The sequence below is a fragment of the Heteronotia binoei genome, chromosome 11, assembly GCF_032191835.1.
Source record: "Heteronotia binoei isolate CCM8104 ecotype False Entrance Well chromosome 11, APGP_CSIRO_Hbin_v1, whole genome shotgun sequence".
Lineage (NCBI taxonomy): Eukaryota > Metazoa > Chordata > Lepidosauria > Squamata > Gekkonidae > Heteronotia > Heteronotia binoei.
Window position 1 is genome coordinate 64,035,401 of NC_083233.1, and position 27,059 is coordinate 64,062,459.

Sequence of the window (27,059 nt, forward strand, 5' to 3'; positions counted from 1 at the left end):
GGTTTTATACCGTCATCACCTGCGACTCCTTGAGCGCTTTCATCAGCGCTGCCTTCGCACCATCCTCAACATCCACTGGAGTGACTTTGTGACCAACACTGAAGTCCTCAAGCGGGCAGAGGTTACCAGCATCGAGGCACTGCTGTTGAAGACGCAGCTGCGCTGGGCAGGGCATATTTCTAGGATGGAAAACCACCGCCTTCCCAAGATTGCCCTGTATGGCGAACTCTCCACCGGCCATCGAAATAGAGGGGCACCAAAGAAGAGGTACAAGGACTCCTTGAAGAAATCCCTTAGCACCTGTCACATCAACCATCACCAGTGGTCTGACCTAGCCTCAGATCGCAAAGCATGGAGGCACACCATCCACCAGGCTGTCTCTTCCTTTGAGAATACACGCATAGCTGGTCTTGAGGACAAAAGGAGATTGAGGAAGAATCGCACTGCTACAGGACCAACCCTAAATCAGACTTTTCCCTGCAGCCGCTGTGGCCGGACCTGCCTGTCCCACATTGGTCTTGTCAGCCACCAGCGAGCCTGCAGCAAACGTGGACTATTGCACCCTTCTTAAATCTTCGTTTGCGAAGCCAAGCCGAGATAATTTACACTTCACCTTTCTCCTCAGTGGGGACCCAAAGCAACTTATGTCATTCCCATCTGTTGGGGGAGGGCGGGATATAAATTTGATAAATAAATAAATTTATCCTCACAACAGCCCCATGAGGTAGTTTAGGCTGAGGGTGTGGGACTGGTCGTCCCACAAGCTTCCATGGAAGAGCGGAGATTCCAACCTGGATCCTCCAGAATCCAGTCTGACAGCCTAACCAATATACCACACTGGCTCACCCACTTGGTAACAACCAAGTTGCGCTTGAGGGAAAGAGAAAGGGGGAAGGAAGGAGAAAAGGGGCTCCCCCAGATTTGTTCCAAAACAACAAACCATTATTTGGTTTGATGTCTGAACCAAGCCATATTGTTCTTCCTGCACTCACCCCGAGAAAAGAAGGGGAAGTTCCGGATTTGGATCTGCACAATGAAAACACAGAGTGTTGACTGCGTCATTAGCTCCTCGGAGAACATACTGTGGATCCGGAGGAGGGAGAGCCATATCAGGAAAAATATAGAAACAGCACCTGCAGAAGAAAAGAAATAAAAGATGAGCAACTCTTATTAGGTTATACAGCAATGTCTTGTATGACCTGTTGACCAGAATATGCCTCTCTGAAACTTAGATAGGGAGGAGGTACGTTTTTAAGTAAGTAAAGAAACTAAACATTTCAAATCAATCTGGTCCCAATAAAAAAGGTATCACGTGCCATCTGAATTTTATTACAGCAGAATCTCCAAATTTACCACCTGTAATAGGCACATGAGAACCAGTTTGGTGAAGTGGTCAAGTGCGTGGATTCTTATCTGGCGGAACCGGGTTTGATTCCCAGTCCTCCACATGCAACTGCTGGAGTGACCTTGGGTCAGTCGTAACTCTCTCAGAGCTGTTCTGCTCAAGAGCAATTCTTCGAGAGTTCTCTCAGCCCCACCTACCTCACAGGGTGTCTGTTGTGGAGAGGGGAAGGGAAAAGAGATTGTAAGCCGCTCTGAGACTCCTTTGGGTAGTGAAGAGCAGGGTATAAATCCAATCTCCTCCTCCTCCTCCTCTTCTTCTTCTACATTACAACATGTAGTTTTACAAGCTACCCTATTGCCCTCATGTAGTGAGCAAAGATGACAAGTCCACCAAGGTTTAATTCACTTGGTCATCAGCATTTATGATGCTGTCTGTCAATCCTGCATGACTGGTAAGATTCAAGATTCAAAGGAGAGATTCAATGGTGTCCTTATGCATCACCCATATTACAATGTTGTTACAGAAAAACATGATGTGACTAAAGGTCCTTTTATCTCCACCATGGCATCAATATCCTTGCAAAGACCTTCAAAATGACGGTGATGTTCACAGCCCCACGAGTATTTAGTTTCTGTGCCATGACTCAAAAGACGATCTCTCTCTCTCTCTCTCACACACACACACAAAATACCACAAGGTGTTGTCCTTTAAGGACAGAAACAATTCTGAAGCAATATTCCAGGATAGGGAGGGAGCAGAGTCGCCCTAGAGGCTATCTGGAATTACAAGGCAAGATTTAAGAGAGGCTTCCCCCCCTAATTACGAACAGAGTTTTGCTGACAGTTACGTCTGTGTGTGAATATGAGGAGGATTTCAGCTGGCATGAAAATGATGCTTCAAAATGCATGTCTTTACAAGGACACCATTAAAAATAAACCTCTTAAAAATTCAACACGGGGGAAAAAATAGTTGCAACTGTACGCTAAATCCGTTTCTAAATAGAGATGAATATATAGATTTTGTTGCCACACATCTCTTCCTAATGCAATAAACTAATCTGGGTTGATCAAAGTAAATCCTCCTTTGTAGTTCTGAACTGGTAATCTTCTCATTTTCTTTTTGTTGAGAAGACAAACTCCTATCCCCAAGTGGAAGAAGAGAGCTCACGCATCCTTCCTCAAAAGATATACTGGAGCTTGGTGTTAACCAGATCCACATTATACGATAATTTATGCAAGCACCACCTCTCCCGTTATGACACACACACCCCATAGTGCTTGCATTCCTCTTCACGGGGACTTGGTGGTTGGCCCACAGGTAGCTTGTTTAACTTCAAGGAACGGGGGCTTTTTCTATCGTGGCCCCCACCTGGTGCAACACTGTCTAAGAGACCTATGGCCTACAGGACCTGTTTAGGTTCTGCTCAGAAGCTCTTAGAGATGGCAGAAATGTATTTATTTTCTGTTAAATTACGAGAAGGAAATATACAAGACAATAAGAAGATCTGGCAGCCATTGTATGATTGGTTGGGTGTAGTATGAGTTTGGAATTTGTGCCAACCAAGTGGCAACATATTTGTATGTAAGAATATAAGATAAGGAGTGAGTACTGCATATTATACTGAATAAGATGATGTAATTATAATAAATGTGTATTTGTAAGCCAAAGTAAGAGTTATAAAGAGATAGAATGTTAGAATGTTATAAGAGACAAAATGGAAGCTATAAATTGTAAATGATATCCAGATTGAGAATTAAAAGAATTAGATGTGTTTGCAATAAGAAAGAAAATGTAAGCAAGAGAGACATTTGTTTTTCCCCTCCAACCCTAATTTTCCCATACCTCCCTGTAGATTCTTTCCTTTCTCTTTTTCCTGTATCTGAAAGTCAATAAAACTTTTAATTTGAAGGGGGGGGGGGGGAAGGACCTGTTTAGGTTCTGCAGGGCCTGTAAGATGGAACTGTTCCTCCAGGCATTCCACTGAGGCAATCTTACTGGGCTTACTATCAGCTTCTCTAATCTTCACACCTGGGTGTTTAATTGTTTTAGAGAATATTTGTATTTTTATTTACGTTTTGTATTTATGTTGTTAATGGTCCCAAGCCCCAACCACGGGGGAAAGGAGCAGGATAAAAATCGAATAAATAAATAAAATGCCCAGTCAATGCCACCAACAGAAATGGAAAGAGCTTCACAAGAAAAGGTCACAGACTGCTTTCTTCACACAGTCTTTCAGCCCCAGTCTGTAATCTCCCCCCGCCCCCATATTCATCTCTGTATCTCTGTCAAACAAAGACAGCACTTCATGAACCAGGGAAACTGGGCCCCAGTCCATGAAATCTTGTGCCCTAATGCCTAAGTTGCCACAAGGCCCTGTTTTATGATGAGCTGGTGCATCACATAAAACATTTCCACAAAACAAAATACAAGAAAAGCCGGCTCCGAGAATCTTTCTGCCCTTTAAAGAAGTGCCAGCCCAACGATTTTATTTACACCTGTTAACGACATAGAGTGCTAAACAGTCAAAACAGGCAGACGTATTGGAAAAGATTCTCTCAGTGTAAACAATTATCCATTGTTGTTGACCCTGCTCACCAGACTGAATTTTAAAAACACAACAGAACCAAAAAGTTTTTAAAAATAATGTCCTGGTAAGTTCCGGGGGAGCAGCCCCGTGGCGCAGAGTGGTAAAGCTGCAGTACTGCAGTCTGAGATCTCTGCTCACAACCTGAGTTCGATCCCACCGGAAGCTGGGTTCAGGTAGCCGGCTCAAGGTTGACTCAGCCTTCCAACCTTCCGAGGTCGGTAAAACGAGTACCCAGCTTGCTGGGCGGAAAGTGTAGATGACTGGAGAAAGCAATGGCAAACCACCCCGTAAAAAGTCTGCCGTGAAAATGTCGTGATGCGACGTCACCCCAGAGTTGGAAACGATTGGTGCTTGCACAGGGGACTACCTTTACCTTTTAAGTTCTGGGGGAGGGAATCACTGTTCTTACTTTCTCCCCATTTGGAGCAGCATCATGCTTTGTTATTATTCTGTTAGTCTCAGCTGTTAGCATTGTATGAGGTTGCCAATCTCCAGGCAGCAGTGGGAAAGAAAGCAGTGCTTCCGTGTTAAATGCCTACAGACAGTTTCTTAAAGATATACACACTTTACAATGATTGAAAAACTCAGAACGACAAGCAGAATGGACTGAAGAACACGGCAGGCAGATGGGCTTCAGACTGAAGGCTGATTCTCTTACTGCTTGGAACCATTTGGGAGCAGTAAGAGTTTGAAGTATTGGATCATTTGAAGTGCCTTGTCACGAATGAAAGCTTAGATAAAGCTTTGGCAAAAACGAGATCAGAATATTCCAGGACCACTCGTTTAGCTATGATTTAGAGCCTTGGAAATAACATTGCACATTGGAGAATCTGCCTTCGGTCTGAAGTCCATCTGCCTCCTGCATTCTGTTCAGCTTGCTGTTCAGCCTGCGGGATTGTAGACGTTCACTGAGAAGAAAGGAAGGACTTACCTTTTTAAATTGGTTGTGAACTGTCCCTTTCTTGTTGTTTTGGTTCTGTTTTGTATGCAGTATATATTGTGATGTGTTAGAAATAATTATTCTAAGTTTTTACAGGGGCGGAATTCTAGAAGGAGCTCCTTTGCATATTAGGTCACACACCCCTGATGTAGCCAATCCTCCAAGAGCTTACAAAAAAGAGCCTTGTAAGCTCTTGGAGGATTGGCTACAACAGGGTGTGTGGCCTAATATGCAAAGGAGCTCCTGCTAGAATTCCACCCCTGAGTTTTTTAATCATTGTAAATATGTATATCTTTAAGAAGAAGAAGAAGAAGAAGATATTGGATTTATATCCCGCCCTCCACTCTGAAGAGTCTCAGAGCAGCTCACAATCTCCTTTACCTTCCTCCCCCACAACAGACACCCTGTGAGGTAGGTGGGGCTGGAGAGAGCTCTCACAGCAGCTGCCCTTTCAAGGACAACCTCTGCCAGAGCTATGGCTGACCCAAAGCCATGCTAGCAGGTGCAAGTGGAGGAGTGGGGAATCAAACCCGGTTCTCCCAGATAAGAGTTTGCACACTTAACCACTACACCAAACTGGCTCTCAACTGTCTGTAGACGTTCAACTGCTTTATCTCCCAATCATTTCTATCCATGAGGCTCACTCTTGTTGCCCATAACCTCCAGGCAGCACCTGGAGATCTTTCAGAACTACAACTGATCTCCAGACAACATCAGTTTCCTTGGAGCAAATGGCTGCTTTAGAAGGTGGACTCTATGACATTATACCCTGCTGAGGTCCCTTCCCCCCCCCCAACCCCACATTCCCTTGGCTCCACCCCTAAATCTCCAGAATTTCCCCAACCCAGAGTTGGCAACATGTTGTATGTTATCACAACTCTTGAGCCAGCTGGCTCCATACACCCTGTTCAGAGGTCTGGGTTGGGATTCTCCTAACTGAAGATGGAAGTAAGACGGAAATTCACCTTAACATTGGCTGAGCCAAGGGATCAAGCAGAGTAGGGCTGGTTAGAATAGAGTCTTGTTTTGTCTCCTCAGAATGGGCAGCTGTAATGGCTGTCACCAGAACAACTAGACTGGCAGGGAAACCTTAATCTAGACACCCTTTCTGAGAATTGTCTCACTATGGAAGCCAACAGTACATTGCCCTCAGCACCTGCAACTCCGGGCTTGGCAAGGTAGGGGCACAAGTCCTTCTCTAGGACAACTCCCTCCTGTCCCACCCCAGCAGTTCCCACCATTGACTTTACAAAGGTTTACAAGGAGGCACTGGGTCACTTCTGTCCTAGTGCTGTAGGTCCAGTGTCACTTCTAGTTCATCTGTAATACAACCAAATGAATCAACTGCAGTGCAAGAGCCATCCGTGAGGTAACTATTCACACCATCCTTTGGGATTTAGCTGCCTTCCCTGAATCTTCAGAAGGCATAGGGGCTTTGAGCAGGAACACAGAGGAATGCAGTTCTGGCTGGCTTGGCATCAGGGGATGTAGCCTAATACACAAATGAGATCCTGCTGAGCATTTTCTATTTTGAAAAAACCCTGTGTGAAACAATTGTGCCATCAGGGAGTGCGGCCTTATATGCAAATAAGATTCTGCTGGGCTTTTTCTACCCCAAAAGCCCCAAGAAGGCAAATCTCCAAGTGATTGTGTGCAGGACCCCAGTGCAAATATGCTTAACTGCGCAGGCACAAACACTAAGGCATCATGCAACGCGCAGCCTGACATTTCACACACTACTGCTATGGATGATATTTTTAAACTGTTCTTAACCCACTGTAAAACAATTTCCTTTATTTTTGCTGTTTCATTAACTAAAGAACCATCGCTCTCTCAGCTTCTGAATTTATTTTACAACATTTATACCCCACCCTTTCTGCTGTCACAAGAGCCACCAAGGAGGCTAACAAATTAAGGAGATGGAAGATAGGCTATTGCTGAATAAATGAATGTAGCGTTCTGTCAGGTGAGGGAAAGGCTTCAAGGAAATATAAAGGACATTACAAACACAGTCCTACTTTTCTTGGTTGGAAGACAGGCTTCAGAGCTGTGGCCTGGTATACAGAAGGTCTAGGGTTGTCAGGTCCAATTTAGGAAAAATCCGGGGACTTTGGGGGTGGAGCCAGGAGCAAGATTGTGACAAGCATGACTGAACTCTGAAGGGAGTTCTGGCCATCACACTTAAAGGGATTGCGCTCCTTTTAAATGCCTTCTCTTCATCAAAAATAATGGCGGATGGGGCACCCTCTTTCTGGGCTCATAGAATTGGACCCCCTGGTCCAGTCTTTTTGAAACTTCGGGGGTCTTTTGAGGATGCTATGCTGAAAATCTGGTGCCTCTATCTTAAAAAACAGCCCCCCCCCTTGAGCCCCAGATATCCACAGATCAATTTTCCATTATACCCTAGGAGGACCAGTCTCCATAGAGTATAATGGAGAGCCCAGTAGACATTCAACCCGCTCCTCCTGCTTTCTAATAAACCTGAAGCAGGGGAAGGGCCTCTAAACAGGGGAAGGTTCCAGATTCAATCCCAGATAAAGTATTTCAGGTAGCTGGTCTTGGGAAAGGCTTTCCTTTGCGTGAGAGTCCAGAAAGACCCTGCCAGTCAGAGAAGACAAGACTCAGCTAGAAGGACGAATAGTCTGAGTTCGTATGAGGCAACTTCATTTGTTCACAGATATTCATGCCTGTTGCCAGAAAACAGCAAGTTCAAGTGATCCATGTGTCCTCTGTGGTGAAAATTAAACGAATGAAAGAATCAACTGATTGTCCACAAGAGTTCACTGACCTCCCTTTTGGCCTAATCAAGATGAAGACCAAACTAGAGGGGAGAAAACAGAAGAGCCAATATCCAGGCCGAGGCCCTTGAAGGAAAGGAAAGACAAAATTGAAAAGAAAAAGGAACCTTTTGTCACCCCCAACTGACCAACAGAACAGATCCAATCTGAACAACATGCTGTATCCTTTGAGGAGGGTTCTCTGAACCTGCAGATTTAATACAAATGCTTTACAACATGCCTATAGCCAGTTTTCTATATTTAAAAAAAAGTGATTTGAGAGCTAAAGAATCCAAACAATTGGAATGAAAGTTTGGGCTGCACCAGCGCTTTGAAGATCAGCGTCTAATTCTTTAATCTTGCTTTCCATTGGAAGAAGGGCACCTGGTGTGCGAGGAATTTCCAAAGAATAACAGGGATTTCATATATGTGATCAGTAGCACACCTGGATGTGTCAAATACTTTGCAGCAATAATTATGGTGGCACACCTGTTGGTTTAAGCTCCCAATTGGTTTGCCAGATGTACCTAGAGAGATTTATTTCTGGTGTACCTGACATTTTTTTCCCCCGTGAGCCTTGACTACCCTGGAAGTAAACACAAAATCATATTTTTGGTCTTAGCTCCAAATGTTGGGATTATCAGGCTGTAGGGGGAGGCTGGGGGAAAGGGGATTGTATGATATTTTAGCAGCAATTTTTGTTTTTGTTTCAACGTGTGATGGAAATGCATGTGACAGGAGTGGGAACAGGAGGATTCCTGAATCCTGTCAGAGATTTTCTTGTGGGAATCAGTTGATGTTTTTAAATTCTTGGTGAGGGTTTTTTTTAAGGGTATTTCTTGACATTTGCCTATTTCAAAGGAATGAATTGGAAGCTAGAATTTCTGTGACGATAGGGTGCAATTACAGCTTCGGAAATCCATGGATACAATGATAAAGGATACTTACAGGGTTTTTTTTATTTTTTTAATAAATAAAAAATAAAAAATAAATAAAAATAAAATAGATAAATAAATAAATAAAAGAAGGATACTTACAGGATTGACCTGAGACATTTAGAACATACAAAGTAGGTAAAGCAAATTTGTATTCCAGGATCTTCTTGGTGTAGCAACAGATAAGGTTTTAAACTCCAGAGGAGACACAGTCTCTACCTGCAAATGGCACAAGTCAGGGCTTTTTTTTTAGCAGGAACTCCTTTACATATTAGGCCACACCCACCTGATGTAGCCAATCCTCCAAGAGCTTACAGGGCTCTTAGTACAGGGCCTACTGTAAGCTCCTGGAGGATTGGCTACATCAGGGGTGTGTGGCCTAATATGCAAAGGAGATCCTGCTAGGAAAAAAAGCCCTGAAAAAGTTATGTAGAAACTGGCGTATGCTATTAGGTAAACAAATGAAGCTGCCTTTCTGGTCTATCTTAGCCTTGTTTGCTCTGACAAGTAGCAGTTTTTTATGGCCTCATGGAGAAAATAGTCTTCTCTAATTGGCATGTTCAGAGACTGAATCTGAGACCTTCCAAAATCTGCTGCTGAGATACTGCCCCGAGGCATATTGTCAACATTTCATCTATGAAGAAAGGGATGTTTAATGCTCTATCCTCATACCCACATTGATGACTAAGTGGACTTGGCCATGCCTTTGACTATCCTATGACTAACAGAAAGAATGCCTTTAGCTAAACCATCAAACTACATTAAGCCCTTAGGAGGTGGAATGCTTTAGAGGGCAGGATAGTAGCCCAACACCTGTGAGAGCATGACTCAGCCTTCACTTTCAGAGAAAAAATTTAGCACGTACAGTCTTTGTAACCGCAACAGAAAGAAGTCTGCTTTTCTGCACAGTAAACATGGCGGCAGTGGCGGTGGCAAGTGCTGTCAAGTAACAGCTGACTTTTGGCAACCCTATGGGGTTTTCAAGGCAAGAGACATCCAGTGGAGGTTTGCCATCGCCTGCCTCTGCATAACAACTCTGGCATTTCCTGGAGATCTCCCATCCAAGTACATGCCAGGATTGATCTAGGACAGATTCTGAATTAGCTTTTGTCCCGGTCTCGTTCTTGGCTCTCATGCATGGGGCAGGGAGCGAGTAGGGAACACTCAGCACCACTCCAGAGATGCCAAAGCAGAATCCGGGGAAAAGCACCACTGTGAGGAGCCTCACACAGAAGAGAGAAGAGAGGCAAGTGCTAAATGCGAAATTGGTCTAACTTATCTTCCAACTTATCTGATGAGACTGGGCTAGTCAGGGCTAGCCAGGTCAGGGCACAGCAAACATAGGGATTCTTAACCCAGGGCCTGATAAATCCCAAGCATCATAAAACTTGGAAATTTCATTCTGGCACCAGTTATTTATTGGTGACTCTCAGTAGAAATGCAAAAGTGAGGGACAGCAATTAGCTTTGTGTTGTAATGACAACCAGGGTCACCCCGTACTTATTTGTATGCTACTACCCTTTTCTTACAGATTGAAACTGCAATTATTTGAAAGCGTGTGTGTTGAAGTGTCATCAAGTTGCAGCCGCCGTATGGTGACCCCAGGAAGGGGCTTTCAAGGCAAGCGAGAAGTTTCCTCTGCAAAATCTTCCTTGCTGGTCTCCTATCCAAGTGCCGACCCTGCTTAGCTTCCAAGATCTTATGAGATCCCACAACTCCATTAGAAAGCAGAGTTGTCAAAATAGAAAATCTTGAAGGCTGAAAAATAAGTCTGGCTTCTAAATGATTGGGGGTGGCTTATAAAACTGAATAAATTTTGTCTGGGCTTGTCTTAATCCCTCTGCGATACTCTGAAGATTACCCATCTGCTCCTTGGCTGATCCCTTCGGAGAGCCAGGTGGGACTCCAGCCACGTGATCCTTGGAATGCTTCCTCACTGTAGTTAGTGGGTCCAGCAGTGCACAGCTTTATGCAAAGTCTCTTGTTTAATAAATATGATGGGGTGGGAAAATCTGGATTGGTGTCCTAACACCCAGAAGAACCACGGTTCAGGATTAAAATTAACTTTACTGATTTTAGGGAACAAAAGGTTCTGAAGTTGGCTCCGACCACAGCAGGGCTTTTTTGTAGCAGGAACTCCTTTGCATATTAGGCCTCACACCCCTGATGTAGCCAATCCTCCTGGAGTATACAGTAGGCCCTGTAAGAAGTGTCCTGTAAACTCTTGGAGGATTGGCTACATCAGGGATGTGCGGCCTAATATGCAAAGGAGTTCCTGCTACAAAAAAAGCCCTGATACTAACCACCACAATCCACGACAGTATACAGCAGCCATATTTCCTCAGCCTAGCAGCCATACACAAAACCCTGAACTCCTAACACACTGACTGCCCTGGAAAACCTGCTACTGCTGCTCCTTTCAGCACTTCCTTCTCCATGGTTCTTCATGCTCTCTGGTCCTGGTTCACTTAAGAGAGGGAGAAAAGAGCAAGTCCCCACCCATGTCTTCTCTCACCCTCTCTCCATTTCAGCCACATCACAGGTCTGCTCTCTCTCTTGCACTTTCTCTGTTAGAACATAAGAGAAGCCATGTTAGATCAGGCCAATGGCCCATCCAGTCCAACATTCTGTGTCACACAGCGGCCAATATATATATATATATATATATATATATATATATATATATATATATATATACACACACACACACACACTGTGGCTAATAGCCACTGATGGACCTCTGCTCCATATTTTTATCTAACCCCTTCTTGAAGGTGGCTATGCTTGTGGACGCCACCACCTCCTGTGGCAGTGAATTCCACATGTTAATCACCCTTTGGGTGAAGAAGTACTTCCTTTTATCCGTTTTAACCTGTCTGCTCAGCAATTTCATCGAATGCCCATGAGTTCTCGTATTGTGAGAAAGGAAGAAAAGTACTTCTTTCTCTACTTTCTCCATCCCATGCATTATCTTGTAAACTTCTATCATGTCACCCCTCAGTCGACGTTTCTCCAAGCTAAAGAGCCCTAAGTGTTTCAACCTTTCTTCATAGGGAAGGTGTTCCAGCCCTTTAATCATTTTAGTTGCCCTTTTCTGAACTTTCTCCAATGCTATAATATCCTTTTTGAGGTGCGGCGACCAGAACTGCACACAGTACTCCAAATGAGACCGCACCATCGATTTATACAGAGGCATTATGATACTGGCTGATTTGTTTTCAATTCCCTTCCTAATAATTCCCAGCATGGCGTTGGCCTTTTTTATTGCAAACGCACACTGTCTTGACATTTTCAGTGAATTATCTACCATGACCCCAAGATCTCTCTCTTGGTCTGTCTCTGCCAGTTCACACCCCATCAACTTGCATTTGTAGCTGGGATTCTTGGCCCTAGGGGTCCCAATCCCCCCGCTTTAGCGGGAGACTTCTGGGTTCCCAGCTTAATCTCCCGGTCTTCAAAAATTGAGAACCGGGGGGGGTGGGGGGGTGGAGGGGGGGAGAACATACCTATAGAGCTCCTGAGCAGTTTGTAAAATCCCTGTCCCTTTAAGGCTGGGCAGGAAGGAGGAAACAGGAAGGGCTTCGGAGAACGGCCCCTCCCTTCTTTGCTTTCGTTTTCACAGCAGGCACAGTTCTCTGGAAGAAGACCAAGTAAGTATTTATGTGTGTGTGTGTGTGTGTGTGTGTGAGAGAGGGAGGGGGCAGGGAGGGGGATTCCCTCGTATGGAGGCCCTCCCCCCCTTTAGAAAGCGTGGGGGGGGAGGGAAATGTCTACTGGGCACTCTATTATTCCCTATGGAGAATGATTCCCATAGGGAATAATAGGGAATTGATCCGTGGGTATTGGGGGCTCTGGGGGGGCTATTTTTTGAGGTAGAGGCACCAGATTTTTAGTATAGCATCTAGTGCCTCTCCCCAAAATACCCCCCCAAGTTTCAAAACGATTGGACCAGAGGGTCCAATTCTATGAGCCCCAAAAGATGGTGCCCCTATCCTTAATTATTTCCTATGGAAGAAAGGCATTTAAAAAGGTGAGCTGTCCCTTTAAATGTGATGGCCAGAACTCCCTTGGAGTTCAATTATGCTTGTCACACCCTTGTTCCTGGCTCCACCCCCAGTGTCTCCTGGCTCCACCCCCAAAGTCTCCTGGCTCCGCCCCCAAAGTCCCCAGATTTTTCTTTAATTGGACTTGGCAACCCTACTTGGCCCCAATGTGCATTACTTTGCACTTGGCCACATTGAACCGCATCTGCCACGTTGATGCCCACTCACCCAGCCTCAACAGATCCCTTTGGAGTTCCTCACAATCCTCTCTGGTTCTCACCACCCTGAACAATTTAGTGTCATCCGCAAATTTGGCCACTTCACTGCTCACTCCCAACTCTAAATCATTTATGAACAAGTTAAAGAGGATGGGACCCAGTACCGAGCCCTGCGGCACCCCACTGCTTACCGTCCTCCACTGCGAAGACTGCCCATTTATACTCACTCTCTGCTTCCTATTACTCAGCCAGTTTTTGATCCACAAGAGGACCTGTCCTTTTACTCCATGACTCTCAAGCTTTCTAAGGAGCCTTTGATGAGGAACTTTATCAAAAGCTTTCTGGAAGTCAAGGTAAACAACATCTATCGGGTCTCCTTTGTCCACATGTTTGTTCACCCCCTCACCCCCTGTTATCAGTCCTTATCTTGGGAATCCTTTTCCTACAGATCTTCTGCTGCTCCCTTTCATTTCTCTGAGTGACTTTAAAAGGCTTCGTTGTCTCAGGCGTTCCCAGTGTAATTTTTCTTCCCGCTGATGGCTTCTTTTTTTGGCTGAGCTTTTTTCTTCCCCCAGATCTCTTCGCTTTCCCCTACAGGGCCTAGTTAGACGGAGTGAGAAGAGGGAGCAACTAGATACCAGCTTGTTTGTGATTTTATTCCAGCTGCTACCGGCGAGGAATGGCCGGCTCAGGGATCCCAGTGCTCCTGGGGAGGGGGAGGTATGGCGGTGGGAGCAGATATTATAAGGGAGGAGGACAGAGACAAGTCGGTGCTCGGCCCTCCTCCAATCTGCGGCCCATCCCAAGGGTGACAGGTAGTAGGGCCAGGTGTAACCCGCCTCCGTCATTGGTGTTATGCAATGCCAGGTCCATTAACAATAAGACCTCAATTCTCCGAGAGTTCATGCTCGAGCAGAATATGGATCTGGCTTGCGTGACCGAGACCTGGACCCGGGAGGGTGATACAGTAGCCCTCTCGCAAGCGGCTCCCCCAGGTTACTCGGTCTTCCACCAATCGCGGACTAGCGGGCGGGGGGAGGAGTGGCATTATTTGCACGGGAGGCTTACTCCTTCAGGGCGCTCCCGGCCCCAAAGATTGAGGGCATTGAATGTGCCGGTCTGGCGTGGGGGGATGGAGAGGGGTTGGCGATTTGGCTGGTGTACCGTACGCCTAATGCACCGGCCAACGCCTTACCGTCCCTGCTCGAGGCGGCGACAGGCTGGGCGCTGGAGCACCCAAGGCTGATAATCCTGGGTGACTTCAACGTCCATGCTGATGACCCGTCCTCCAGTCAGGCGACGGACCTAGTGTCTTCCATGGCGACACTGGGACTCTCTCAATTTGTTGTAACCCCCACTCACCAGGCAGGACACATGTTAGACCTGATCTTCGCGGCCAGGATTGCAGTGAGCGATATAACTGCAGAGGTAGTGCCATGGTCGGATCACTTCGCTCTCAAGGCCCGTGTAAGTATGCCCCCCCAAACCTGTTTAGGCGAAGAGCCGATTATGGCTCGCCCGCGGAGCCAAATGGACCCGGAACGGTTCCAGATGGCTCTGCGGGACCCCTGGCCCTCTGGCGACTCCCTCGATGGCCTGATTGAGACTTGGAATAGCCGGCTCTCTAGGGCCATTGAGGAGATCGCACCTCGGCGCCCTCTGCGACCTCGGACTAAGCTGGCTCCGTGGTACACCCCGGAATTACGCCAGCTGAAACAAGGCCTTAGACGGCTAGAGAGGCAATGGCGGCGTACCCGTGACGAGGCGATTAGAACATCCTATAGGAAGTTTATGAAGTCCTATGAGATGGCAATCAAGGCCGCAAAGAAAACATACTTTGCGGCTAAGATTGCATCTGCATCTGCAAATTCGCGCCCAGCCCAATTATTTAGAATAATTTGGAACCTGACTACATTGCCTCAAGGCAACTCAAAAGCTAAGGAATTGGAGATAGGCTGCGAGGCCTTTGCGAAATACTTTGCGGATAAGGTCCAATCGCTCCGCCAGGACTGCCCCGCCAATTTAGAGGCAGTAAGTGGACTCGAAGCCCAATGCGTGTCTTCGGATTTAACTCTGGATTGCTTCGACCCGCTCAGCTGGGAGGAAGTCGACAGAATTCTTGGCACTGCACGATCCACGACTTGTGACCTGGACCCATGCCCCTCCTGGCTAATTAAGGCCTGCCAGGAGGAATTAAGATATCCTATACGGGATATTATAAATCGATCCCTTTCAGAAGGTGTTTTTCCAACACCCCTGAAAGAGGCATTGGTCCGCCCTCTCTTGAAAAAACCGTCATCAGACCCGGCCGAATTGGCACACTACCGGCCGGTCTCAAATTTGCCCTTTTTGGGCAAGATTATCGAGAGGGCAGTGGCGATGCAGTTACAGGAATTTCTGGAGGACGCTTCCGTCTTAGATCCATGCCAGTCCGGCTTCCGCCCGGGTCATGGGATGGAAACAGTCCTGGTCGCCCTCATGGATGACCTCCGACGACAACTGGATCGAGGCGGCTCGGCGGTATTGCTGCTGCTAGACCTGTCGGCTGCGTTCGATATGGTCGACCATCAGCTGCTGACCCGCCGCCTCGCCGACGCAGGAATTCGGGGGCTAGCCTTACAGTGGCTCTCCTCCTTTCTTGACGGTCGGGGACAAAGGGTGGCAATCGGGGGGGAGCTGTCTCAGAGGCACCCACTTCATTGTGGAGTGCCCCAGGGAGCAGTTCTCTCCCCGATGCTGTTTAACATCTTTATGCGCCCCCTTGCCCAGATTGCACGGAGGTATGGGCTGGGCTGTCATCAATACGCAGATGACACCCAGCTCTATCTACTGATGGACGGCCGGACTGGTGATGTCCCAACAAACTTGGACCGGGCATTACAAGCCGTGGCTGACTGGCTCAGGCTGAGCGGGCTGAAGCTGAATCCGGCGAAGACTGAGGTCCTTTGCGTGGGCCGCGGCGGGCCGGGAGGGGAGATCACCTTACCGGCCTTTGACGGTGCGCCACTGGTACCAGTGCGCAAAGTCAAGAGCCTGGGAGTGCTACTGGAATCCTCTCTATCAATGGAGGCCCAAGTAGCTGCCACTGCTAGATCCGCCTTCTTTCATCTTAGGAGAGCGAGGCAGTTGGCCCCCTTCCTGGAACGCACCGACCTAGCAACTGTGATCCACGCAACGGTCACTTCGAGATTAGACTACTGCAATGCCCTCTACATGGGGCTGCCCTTATACCGAACACGGAGGCTTCAGGTAGTCCAGAACGCGGCGGCCAGGCTGCTGGAGGGACTACCACGGTGGGAAACTGCACGGCCTGGGCTGCGGGATCTACATTGGCTGCCGGTTGTCTACCGTGTTCGCTATAAGGTGCTGGTTATCACCTTTAAAGCCCTATATGGCCGAGGACCTGCCTACCTAAAGGACCGCCTCTCCCCACATGTGCCCCAGAGAGCGCTGAGATCCAGCTCACAGAACTTACTGACAATCCCTGGGCCAAGAGAAGCCAGGCTGAAGGCCACTAGGGAGCAGGCCTTCTCGGTGATAGCCCCTCGTTGGTGGAACGACCTTCCGGAGATGGTGCGAGCCCTGCGGGATTTGAACCAATTCCGCAGGGCTTGCAAAACATGTCTCTTTCAGCTGGCCTTTGAGATGGAACCCGACTAATTTGATGAATGGACAACTAGTCATCTTGTGGACATCACGACTACAGCATTTAGCACCTATTTTATTATATATTTAACTTTTAAATAATTTTACTGTAATTGATATTTAAAATTGTTCATGTTGTTTTATGATTCATGGGATTCCCATGCCTGTCAGCCGCCCTGAGCCCGCCTTGGCGGGGAGGGCGGGATATAAAAATAAAATATTATTATTATTATTATTATTATTATTATTATTATTATTGTACCTTTCAAGGAATGGCTGGGATGTTACAGCAACCTTGCAGCAAGCTGAGCCGAGAGCCCTCTGCATTCCTGCTGCGAGGAAAGGGGCAATCTTGGATCTGTGTGTGTGTGTGTGTGTAGCTGCATCTCTCCCCTAATTACAGCTGATCTCCAGATGCATAGATCAGTTTCCTGGGAGAAAATGGCTGATTTGGAGGGTGGCGTCTATGGCATTATATCCTGCTGAGGCCTGCCCCCCCCTTTTCCCTAAATCTCACCTTCCCCAGGCTCCACCCCCAAATCTCCAGGAATTTCCCAAGCTTGAGCTGGCAATCCTAGCATGGTGACGACGACAATAAATGGACTGCCCCATCCCCATTATATTATTGCGCCATGGTCCAGATCAAGCCAGGTCACTCCTGCAATGCCACCAACAGGGTAGGAGGCACGTGACTCACAGCCCCTGGATGCTCGTGGCTCTCCAGGGCAGTGGCCCATAATTGCCAGTCCACCCTCATGTCTTTTGGCTTGTCAGCCATTAGACAAGCTCCCTTTGTGGTTTCCCCATGTATAAAGCACCTAGCTGCAGCTGCTGTCTTAATGAGAACTCAACTGAAGCAGAAACCAGCAATTTCTTTATTTAATGCACTTTCTATTCACTTCCTTGAACTGCCAGAAGCCACACCAGAAGCTCTCCTGAACTGCATTTGGTACAGACTGCTCACTTCATTTTCACTGGGTGCTGCTTGCTGCATTTAGTTTGGAAGGCTTACTGTGAAATCGGAAAGGTATGAATAAGACACACTTGCAAAGTACAAAGAGATCTGCATCTTCAAATGCAATTCTCAAGCATCAGGCCAGGAACTAATTAAGTTAAGCATTGTACTTTGGCACACTTACAATTAAAATTACGGGAGAATTAATTCTGGAGGGGTAGCCATGTTAATCTGCTAATGCCAAAACAACAACAGTGTCTTAAAAGCCAGCACATTTACTGTGACGTAAACATTCGTAAGCCAGAGACCTACCGTCTCCTGTAAAAAGGACTTTTGGTTTAAATATTCCTAGCCTTGGTTGAAAAGGACACACCACCATTGCTTGTAGAACATTTAAATACAAAGGCATTAAAGAATATCATGAAGAAGTTGCCAAGTTTTATAATTTACCTACCTGACAATGGTTGCTAGGCTGCATTTTCATTCTGTGTCTTGATTTACCAGTTGCTTGCTGATACCATCGATGCTCAATCATCCAGCAAGAGAGCAACAGCGGGTGCAAGAAGCAGTAACTCCCTCCCCCCAAATACACACAAAGAAAGGAAGCCAGGAAGGAGGTGGCAGGGGTTGCTGCTTTTCTATCTAGTGGCCACCATTGCTTGCTTGCCTAGATGAACTTAGTGGGGACATCAATAACTCCAAAGGGACCAAAATTCAGCCACAAGCACACAGCTGGAGACAGCAAGCAGTGGCAGCAGCTCCAGTAAGCCACCATGCAATTGTGGGCAGCCATCCATCATTGCCAATCTTGGCCACCATCCATGCGCAGGTATTTTCAGATCAGAATAAAGCCCATATGCTGAAATTCCATCTTTCCTAACCAAAAATTACACAGAGCCGAGGCCTAGCAAGAACCAAAGCCACCGCCTTGGTAGAACCAATGTGCAGCACAGAGAGAACCATAATTTCTACCTCCTTACTTCCATGCATTTTGGAAGCTTGGGAGACCAACGGAAGCCTTCCTCCAGCTAAGTACAACCAACTTCCAGCTATTTGCTCAACACAAGATATTAAAGACGATACTGGATTTATACCCTGCCCTACACTCTGAATCTCAGAGTCTCAGAGCAGCTTACAATCTCCTTTACCTTCCTCCCACACAAAAGACACCCTGTGAGATAGGTAGGGCTGAGAGAGCTCTCACAGAAGCTGCCCTTTTTCAAGGACAGCTCTGAGGCAGCTATGGCTGACCCAAGGCCATTCCAGCAGCTGCAAGCTGCAAGTGGGGAATCAAACCCAGTTCTCCTACATAAGAATCCGTGCACTTAACTACTACACCAAACTGGCTCTAAGTGCAACCAACTTCCAAGTATTTGCTCAACACAACTTCCACACAGGCAGTATTGCCAGCTCTTTACCCTTCCATTCCAAGTAACTTGGGGCCTCAGACCAACTCAACATAAACAACAGGGGAAATTCCCAAGTACACTCCACTATGGGATGATAATGGTCTTTGACCATGAATGATTTAAGCAGACCTTAGAATTGCAACTGAAATTGGTCACTGATGTATCACTTACTAAAAAAACTAGTCCCCTGTGCAAGCACCAGTCGTTTCCAACTCTGGGGTGACGTTTCCTTCACAACGTTTTCACTGCAGACTTTTTACTGGGTGGTTTGCCATTGCCTTCACCAGTCATCTACACTTTCCCTCCAGCAAGCTGGGTACTCGTTTTACTGAGCTTGGAAGGATGGAAGGCTGCGTCAACCTGGAGCCAGCTATCTGAACCCAGCTTCTGCCAGGATCAAACTCAGGTCGTGAGCAGAGCTTAGGTCTGCGGTACTGCACCTTTATCACTCTATGCCATTATGACTACTGAGTCATCAATAGGCTGAGGACACCCAGCTCCGTATGCATGGTGACATGGTAGTCATTCATTTATTTATATCCCCCTTTCCTCTCTTGAAGGAACCAAAAACAGCTTACCTTGGCATCCTCACAACAATCCTGGTTAAGCTGAGAGTATGTGACCAGCTCAAGCTCTCTAGTCCGGAGAGGTTTGTAACCTACGGTTTGGAGACAACCATGGTTGTCACTAGCCTCAGTTTGCCTGATTCAGATGTCACAGAAAAATACAATAAGAAGAGGAAATCTATGCACAATGGGACAGAAGGACTGCCCACTTCCAAACTCACAGCAAACACCCATTCCTCTAAACTATCACCTGAACCACTGGAACGTTGCCTGAATTGAGCCAAAGAAATCCAATGGAAAGAGATGAATTGTTCATTTGACAGCAAGACAACTGAGATTTCAGCAAGTATTTCAAGCAACTTTTAATAGCTTCCTCTTTCACACTAACACAAGCAGGCAAAAAGCTATGCTATTTTGCTTGGGAGTGAAAAAGAAAAAACCCAGAAAGTAACAAAACAACCCCCGCCACAAGCAAACCCTATATCAATGAGGGATTTTCAGAAACCGTGGAACCCGAGACGGTGCCTTGAGGATCATTTCCAAGTGCTTCCATCTGTGCATTAAGAAATTTCACTATAACTTTTTTCCATATGAAAATACGTATTCGGTATGGGAACAGGACTAAGAGTGATGGTAATTATTTTTAGGACACCGGCTTAGCATATGGATCTCATTGCCACTTAAATATTTTAGTCACAGAAACCCCAAAAAGCTATTAATCAATATGCATATCCTATATATTAACATAAACATTAATCATTCTAATACTCCTGGTGTGCCACTGATAATTTTTTGCCTGTCTTTCATTTTGACACATTCACCTTCAGCTATCAGCCAGATGACCTTTTCCAAACATTTGGAGCACTGAGAATCTCCCAAAGTATTACAGCCAAATATCATGGCAAAATGCAAATGCCTGTGTCCCCTTCTCCCCAAGCCAATGGGAGCTTTGAAACGCAGAAAAGCTCTACATTTGGTAGGCATATTGCATGAGCTTTGAAATATGTAACATTAAAATGCAGCATGAAAACAGCTGAAGCTGAACAGATTTTGTTTTAATTTTTTTTTTCCATATACAGGTTTAACTTTGTAGATTAGGGGGAGAAAAGAAAATGCAGCTGTTCTGTTTTATGAAGCCATAAATTCCCTGATAAAATGCAATGCTGAAATCTAAGAAAGCCAAAACAAACCCCGCAATAATTTAATTCCGAGACCCATGGCTTGTTTGCACTACTTTCTTGCCTCAGACTAATTTCAGTTTGAGGCAAACATAATGCACCTCTGACTCACAAGGCCTCTGTGAGTCACAGCTGGGAAGCACTCCAGTCAAGGGGTCAAGCATGTGGAGACAGAAATATCGCATTTGTTGGCCACTTGGACTCTGTCACTGCAGTTGACTTAGTAGCCCCTCTTTCATCTCTTCCCATGTCCATCTCCCAAGTAATCAGCGTGTGACTTCTCCGTCTTTGATTTCCTTTTTAAACCTCCTTACTCAGCATTATTGGGCACTGCTACTACCACCAGATCTCTGTAGCTGAGGATCTGGTGAGATCAAACCAGCTTATGAAACTTAGCCCACCACACACTCAAATACCCTAACTCTTTGCCCTGTGACTTCCTGAACACCTCTAATCTCCACTGCCTTCCTGCCCACAGCCTTGCTCATCGACAAGCTTTGCTTGAGGTTCTTATCACCAGCCCTCCATTTCACAGTCTCAACTCTCTTGCCCTCAAATCTATATCTCCTCGTCTATTCATCCTCCCTACCTTCATGTCCTTGCTCCCCATCTGTGTCCTCCTGCCCTCCCTTGTCCTCCATCTTCCTCCTCCCAGCCATACATCCAGGGCTTTTTTTGTAGCAGGAATTCCTTTGCATATTAGGCCACACACTCCCTGATGTAGCCAATCCTCTTGGAGCTTACAGTTGGCCCTGTACTAAGAGCTCTGTAAATTCTTGGAGGATTGGCTACATCAGGGAGGTGTGGCCTAATATGCAAAGGAGTCCCTGCTACAAAAAAAGCCCTACATACATCTTCCATCTACTTCTTCCAACCCTACTCGTCCTTGCTCCTCACAACACAGCTATTGTTTTCAATCACTCTGCCTGTTGGCTCTCCATCCTTTAGTTACCCTTCTCCACACTAAGCTAACCAGTTTCTTTTGTCTGTCTGGCCTCTGTGTCCTTTGACTACTGGCAGCTCCGTTATATGCATTTTCTTCTTCTATCCAAACTCAGCTACTTCTCCAACAAAGGCCTGGCTGTTAACTCTCAACTATGTCTGATGGAAAAACACCACTGGAAGAATGACAGAGACCAACCTAACTCTTTCCACAGCTTCACCCCCTTTCCTGTCCTGTCTCCTGACTGTAGAATATGTATCAGAAGTCAGTTCCCCTGGAAATGGCAATTTTGGAGGATGGACTATGGAATCACAACCCCACTTGAATTCGCTCCTGCTAGAGCTGGCAATGCCACAGTGAGCCTTAAAGAGACAAAAAGAGTAATAAATAAATCTTTAAATAAATATTCATCTTGAGCACTGGAACTGTTAATATTGCACTGCAATTAATGGCCGAGGACACAGGTGGGCCCCTCCCCCGGGCACCCCCACATTCAGAGCAGGTGGGGACCCGGCCGAGGCCAAAGCAGCCCAAGTGTGTATTCTGCAGATGGGTTTAGATGAGAACCGTGTGGATGTGCACTAACAGAAGTTCACAGAAGAAGGCCAAAGCTCCTTGCAAAATCAAAGCATGCAAAAATGTACAACGTTAAGTAGAAAGGGGCTGTGCGTGGATCCTTCCCTGGACGTTCAGGCTTAGGAGCAAATTCAGGTCTGCACACTTGATAAATCACGGCAATCTGGCAGAAAATTGGTAAGCCGACGACCACTGAAAGGTTGTTTCGAGAGGGCTTTCCAGTTCAGCCATGCCGAGCCGTCTGTCAGCCAGAGATCAGCCAGCCAAGCCCCCTTAATTAGGGGTGCAGCCGAAGGAGGCACAAACCTCTTGCATCCACCAAGACGGAGCTCAGAATGTCCTCAGACAACACAGGTTTAATTAAACACCTTCCAGACATTTTAGCAGACGTTTCCTGAAATAATCTCATTTAAGAGAAAGCTCTTTAAAAAAAAAAAAAGATGACAGAGAAGAAGCCTATCAAGTTGTTACAATAACTGAAATTAATCAGGGCCCAAACTGCAATTAAGCACTTCGCAATTTCCAGCAATTTAAAGCTCCTCTTCATTTGGAAACTAATTAATTCTAGACAAATATTTTTCCCATGACACACTTTTTACGATTACTGGATTGATACACTTCTAATTACTCTTTAATTAATCTAGCCTTCATATAACATTAGAGTCTTTTTCTGGCACCCGACCAGTGGAGACAGTAAGCTGAATGCAATTTGGTTGTGCAACCGCCCGACTCACAAATGCCACTTTCAACACCCCGTTTATTTATTTGCCTGTTCTATTACTTTTCTTTCCCACCCACAGGGCATAAGAACATGATACATGATAGACGTCTGATATCATTCTTTCCTTCTCAAGGTAATGTACGTTGTTTGGGGTAGTTTTTTTTAAAAAAGCATTTTACTTCAAGAAGTGTGATGTGTTTTGTACCAAAATTATAACACTTTAGGAAAGAATGACAAAACTGGCAAATAATTTAATTTTCTCAGCTAGAGGCGCTGGAATTCTTGCTGATTTAAATTAATATAATTAGACTAATACTGACTCGAGCCACATTTTTCACACTGGTATCATTAATTCAGAAAGGTATAAGCATTTTATTGTTACATATTTAACCTTATATAAACTTTCAAAGGTCTCACCTCATGACCACTACAGACATACCACAAAATCTATCCTGGAACACAGAAGCATACAAAAAAAAGTATGGATAAGATCAGAAACTTATTTATTGAGAAGATCTGCCTTCTTGCTACAAAAGTGGCACTAAAGGCAGCTAACACATTACGTAAAAAACCCTTTAAGTTTTAAAATACGTAAGCAACTGATCTCAGACTGCTACCCAGCAACAGCATTATCAGCAGCGAATATTAAAACCAGTGAAAAAGCATAAAATCAATCAATAAATTCAGTAGTAGTCAGCACTGTATGCATCAAGTAAGCAAAAAATAAATAAAAGTTAAAGTATTTTATAAGTTTAAAAACAACCTGGAGTATGCGGGAGAGAATTCTACAATCTGGGGGCCACCACAGAAAAAACCCTGCTGCATGTGCCCATGCAGAATGAGGGACCAGTGACTGATCTTAAAGCACTAGCTGGATTCACATGTATAAAAGGCAGTCCATCGTGATTCAGGCCCAAAAACAGATCAGCAGCAAACACAAATGGAGTGCAAAAGATGGGATGTGGTCTCTGTGACAGGCTACAGCTGAGTCCCTCGCAATTGTGTTTGGGATCAATGGAAGTTCTCAACATTCTGTAAGCACAGTCCTATGTCGAATGAGTTCCCAGAGTCCAACTCTGAAATGTTGTGCCACTTGTTATTACATCCCAATTTGTCCTGTGAGGTTTCCTTTCTTCAAGAGCTTCCTGAAGCAAAGGAAAGATTTCAAGAAAGAGCTCCGCCTTGCAATATACAGAACATGAAACCAGCTATTACGATACTGACAAACATCGTGTGAAACTAAAATATATCCCAGTCAACCAGGGGAGCTTCATGGCAAAGTGGGGATGGCTGCGAGGTTTGGTGTGAGTCATCTCCTCTTCAACTCTATTCTACTCGGTTATCCATGTCTTGGGATTCCGCTGACATTAATAATGTGGGGCATCCTCACCTGTCAACCATTTTGATTGCCTTTTCACAGATTTATGTTATGGTATTATTGAGCACTTGCAAAACAGAATGCTATAATAATGTGAAACTCCAAATTTTGAGAGAGCGCAAGTTTACGCAAAAGTTAGTACCCATTGGACACACATCCAGTTTGCTAGATTTCTGTCCTCAGGTGACTCTTCCTGATCTGATTATGGACTTTAAGAGTACCGAAGACAGCGGTTATGCCAGTTCCCAGATTGGGCAGAAATCAAACAAAAATCAAGACACGACACAATATTACTTTTGGAAATATTACTTCATTCTTCTCATCAGATATGAACTGCAACCCACAAAGACCTGGCATGGATATGATGTTTAGTCACCCTTAGCCTCAGTCATACCTCAGTCCCTAATTCTGTTTTCACTGTATATTTGCTACAGTTGCATTGAGAAGAAGACCGTAGATTTATGCTCCGCCCTTCTCTCTGAATCAGAATCTCAGAGTGGCTTACAATCTCTTTTATCTTCTTCCCCCACAACAGACACCCTGTGAGATGGGTGGGGCTGAGAGAGCTCTTACAGCAGCTGCCCTTTCAAGGACAACTATGGTTGAGAGCTATGGTTGACCCAAGGCCATTCCAGCAGCTGCAACTGGAGGAGTGGGGAATCAAACCCGGTTCTCCCAGATAAGAGTCGGCATACTTAACCACTACACCAAACTGGCTCTCTTGAGGTTAATGCATTGCTTGCAGGCCAACTTCAAACTCTGATTTAAAGCTAGCACAAATACTACTATGGCGCTATACCATGGTACATAACAAAAAGAAAATTGGGGGAGAGGAGGGGGAAGTGCCCTGCAGAGACTAAGAAGGAAGGAACAGGACCACAGAACCTCAAGCCACACCCCATGGCCAAAAGACACACAAAAACTTGTAATGAAACTAAACGAAGTTTCTTCACTCGAATTTCAGCTCATCCTACAGAATACGAACTTGAACTTCCAGCCTTTGAATATGCTCTGAATGGCCTCTTATTGTGCCACATGGTTGAGCCAGCAGGAACTAACGTGCCAATCTTTCATCAGATAATCAGAACATGTCAGGTTCCAACCAAATTTACTAAGGACTTTTACTGGCTCTATTTGCTCAAACCAGAAAATCTAGACCCAAAGTATTACCATGTTTACCACACAATGAAACTGCTTATAAATATTTAAACACTAGTTTAAATATCTGCATTGTTAATAACAAATTAATAATTGAAATGTTCTTCTTTGTTATCTATTGGCCATTGTATTTCTTGGCGTGGAGGTTGTAACAGAGCCAAATTGGGCTAAAAGAAGGGGAAGCAGCATATATTGGAAAAAACATCGTATGAAAACCTGGAGAACTGCTTCAGTTTCAAGGGATGTGATTTGGCCACCTGAGGCTGTCTTATTGATTTTCAACATGATCAGATAATTCTAATTATACAGGCAGGCACTGAGATGGTGAGTGAAAGAAATTATTGGACTGTTACATAAGAAGTGCTGCTTCCAAGGCCCACATAGTTCAGCATCTTGTTTCCCACAATCACATGCCTCTGGGAAGCCCACAAGCAGAACATCAAGGAAGTACTGATGGGGTCAATTTGAATCAATGTGCTCTGATTGGATCAATATGTGTTCAAGTCAGGAGAAAGAGACTGGGTTTGTAGATACCCTCAGTGACTGTGCTATGGAACGAGATGGTCACTGAACCTACAAGGAGAGAGGCAATACTGGACTGGGTCCTAAGTAATGCCCAAGACCTGGTGAGAGATGTAAATACGATAACACCGGTTGGGAACAGTGACTACAATGGTGTTGATTTCACCATTTGTATAAATAGGGAGTTGCCCAAAAACACCAACACAACCACTTTTGACTTTTAAAGGGGCAACTTCTCTGAGATGAGGAAGCATGTGAAGAGGAAACTGAGAGGAAAGGTAAAAAGGGTCAAAACCCTTTGGGAAGCTTGGAGACTATTTAAAACTACAATCCTAGACGTGCAGATAAATGTATACCGCAAGTCAGGAAAGGTACAAATAGGTATAAAAAAGGCCTGATGGTTAACAAAGCTTTGGAAGCAACAAAGGAAAGAAGGATCCCTTTAAGTGGTGGAAGGCCATTCCAAGTAAGATAAATAAAAGGGAACACAGGCAGTGGCAAATAAAATGCGAGTCAGTGATCAGACAGGCATAAAGGGACTATGAGGAACATATTACAAAAAACAAAGACCAACAATAAACATTTCTTTGAATATAATAGTGGCAGAAAACCAGCCAAGGAGGCAGTGGGGCCCTTGGATGACTAAGGGGTAAAAAGATTACTGAAGGATGATAGGGAAATGGCAGAGACATTGAATGCATTTTTTGCCTTTATCTCCACTGTGGAAGATAGGAGGTGCTTGCCTACTCCAGAACCACTGATTTCAGAAGGAGTATTGAAATACCTGAATCAGACTGAGGTCGCAAGAGAGGAGGTCCTACGACTGATGAACAAATGAAAAACTGACAAATCCCCAGGCCCAGATGGCATACATCCAAGAGTTCTGAAAGAACTCAAATGTGAACTTGTGGTTCTCCTTGACAAAAATATGCAATCTATCACTAAAATCTGTCTCCATGCCTGAAGACTGGAACGTAGCTAATGTAACCCTCATCTTTAAAAATGGTTCCAGAGGAGATCTGGGAAATTACAGGCTGTTCAGTCTAACACCAATACTAAGTAAGTTGATGGAATCCGTTATTACAGATAGAATTACTAGGCACACTGATAAACTGTGAGCCGCCCAGAGTCCTTATGGAGTGGGCGGCATACAAATTTAAGGT

The 27,059-nt window shown here is 45.4% G+C and overlaps 1 protein-coding gene across 4 annotated transcripts in view; it reads right to left on the bottom strand.

Moving 5' to 3' along the window:
* GNB1L (G protein subunit beta 1 like) overlaps window positions 1–27,059 on the bottom strand; it is an 87,756-nt gene that overhangs the window by 36,508 nt on the left and 24,189 nt on the right. For all 4 annotated transcript variants that reach the window (XM_060249904.1, XM_060249906.1, XM_060249903.1 and 1 more), the window contains exon 2: window positions 993–1,133. In XM_060249904.1, the coding sequence (XP_060105887.1) occupies window positions 993–1,108 (116 nt within the window). In that variant the 5' untranslated portion in view covers window positions 1,109–1,133. The remainder of the gene's footprint in view (window positions 1–992; window positions 1,134–27,059) is intronic.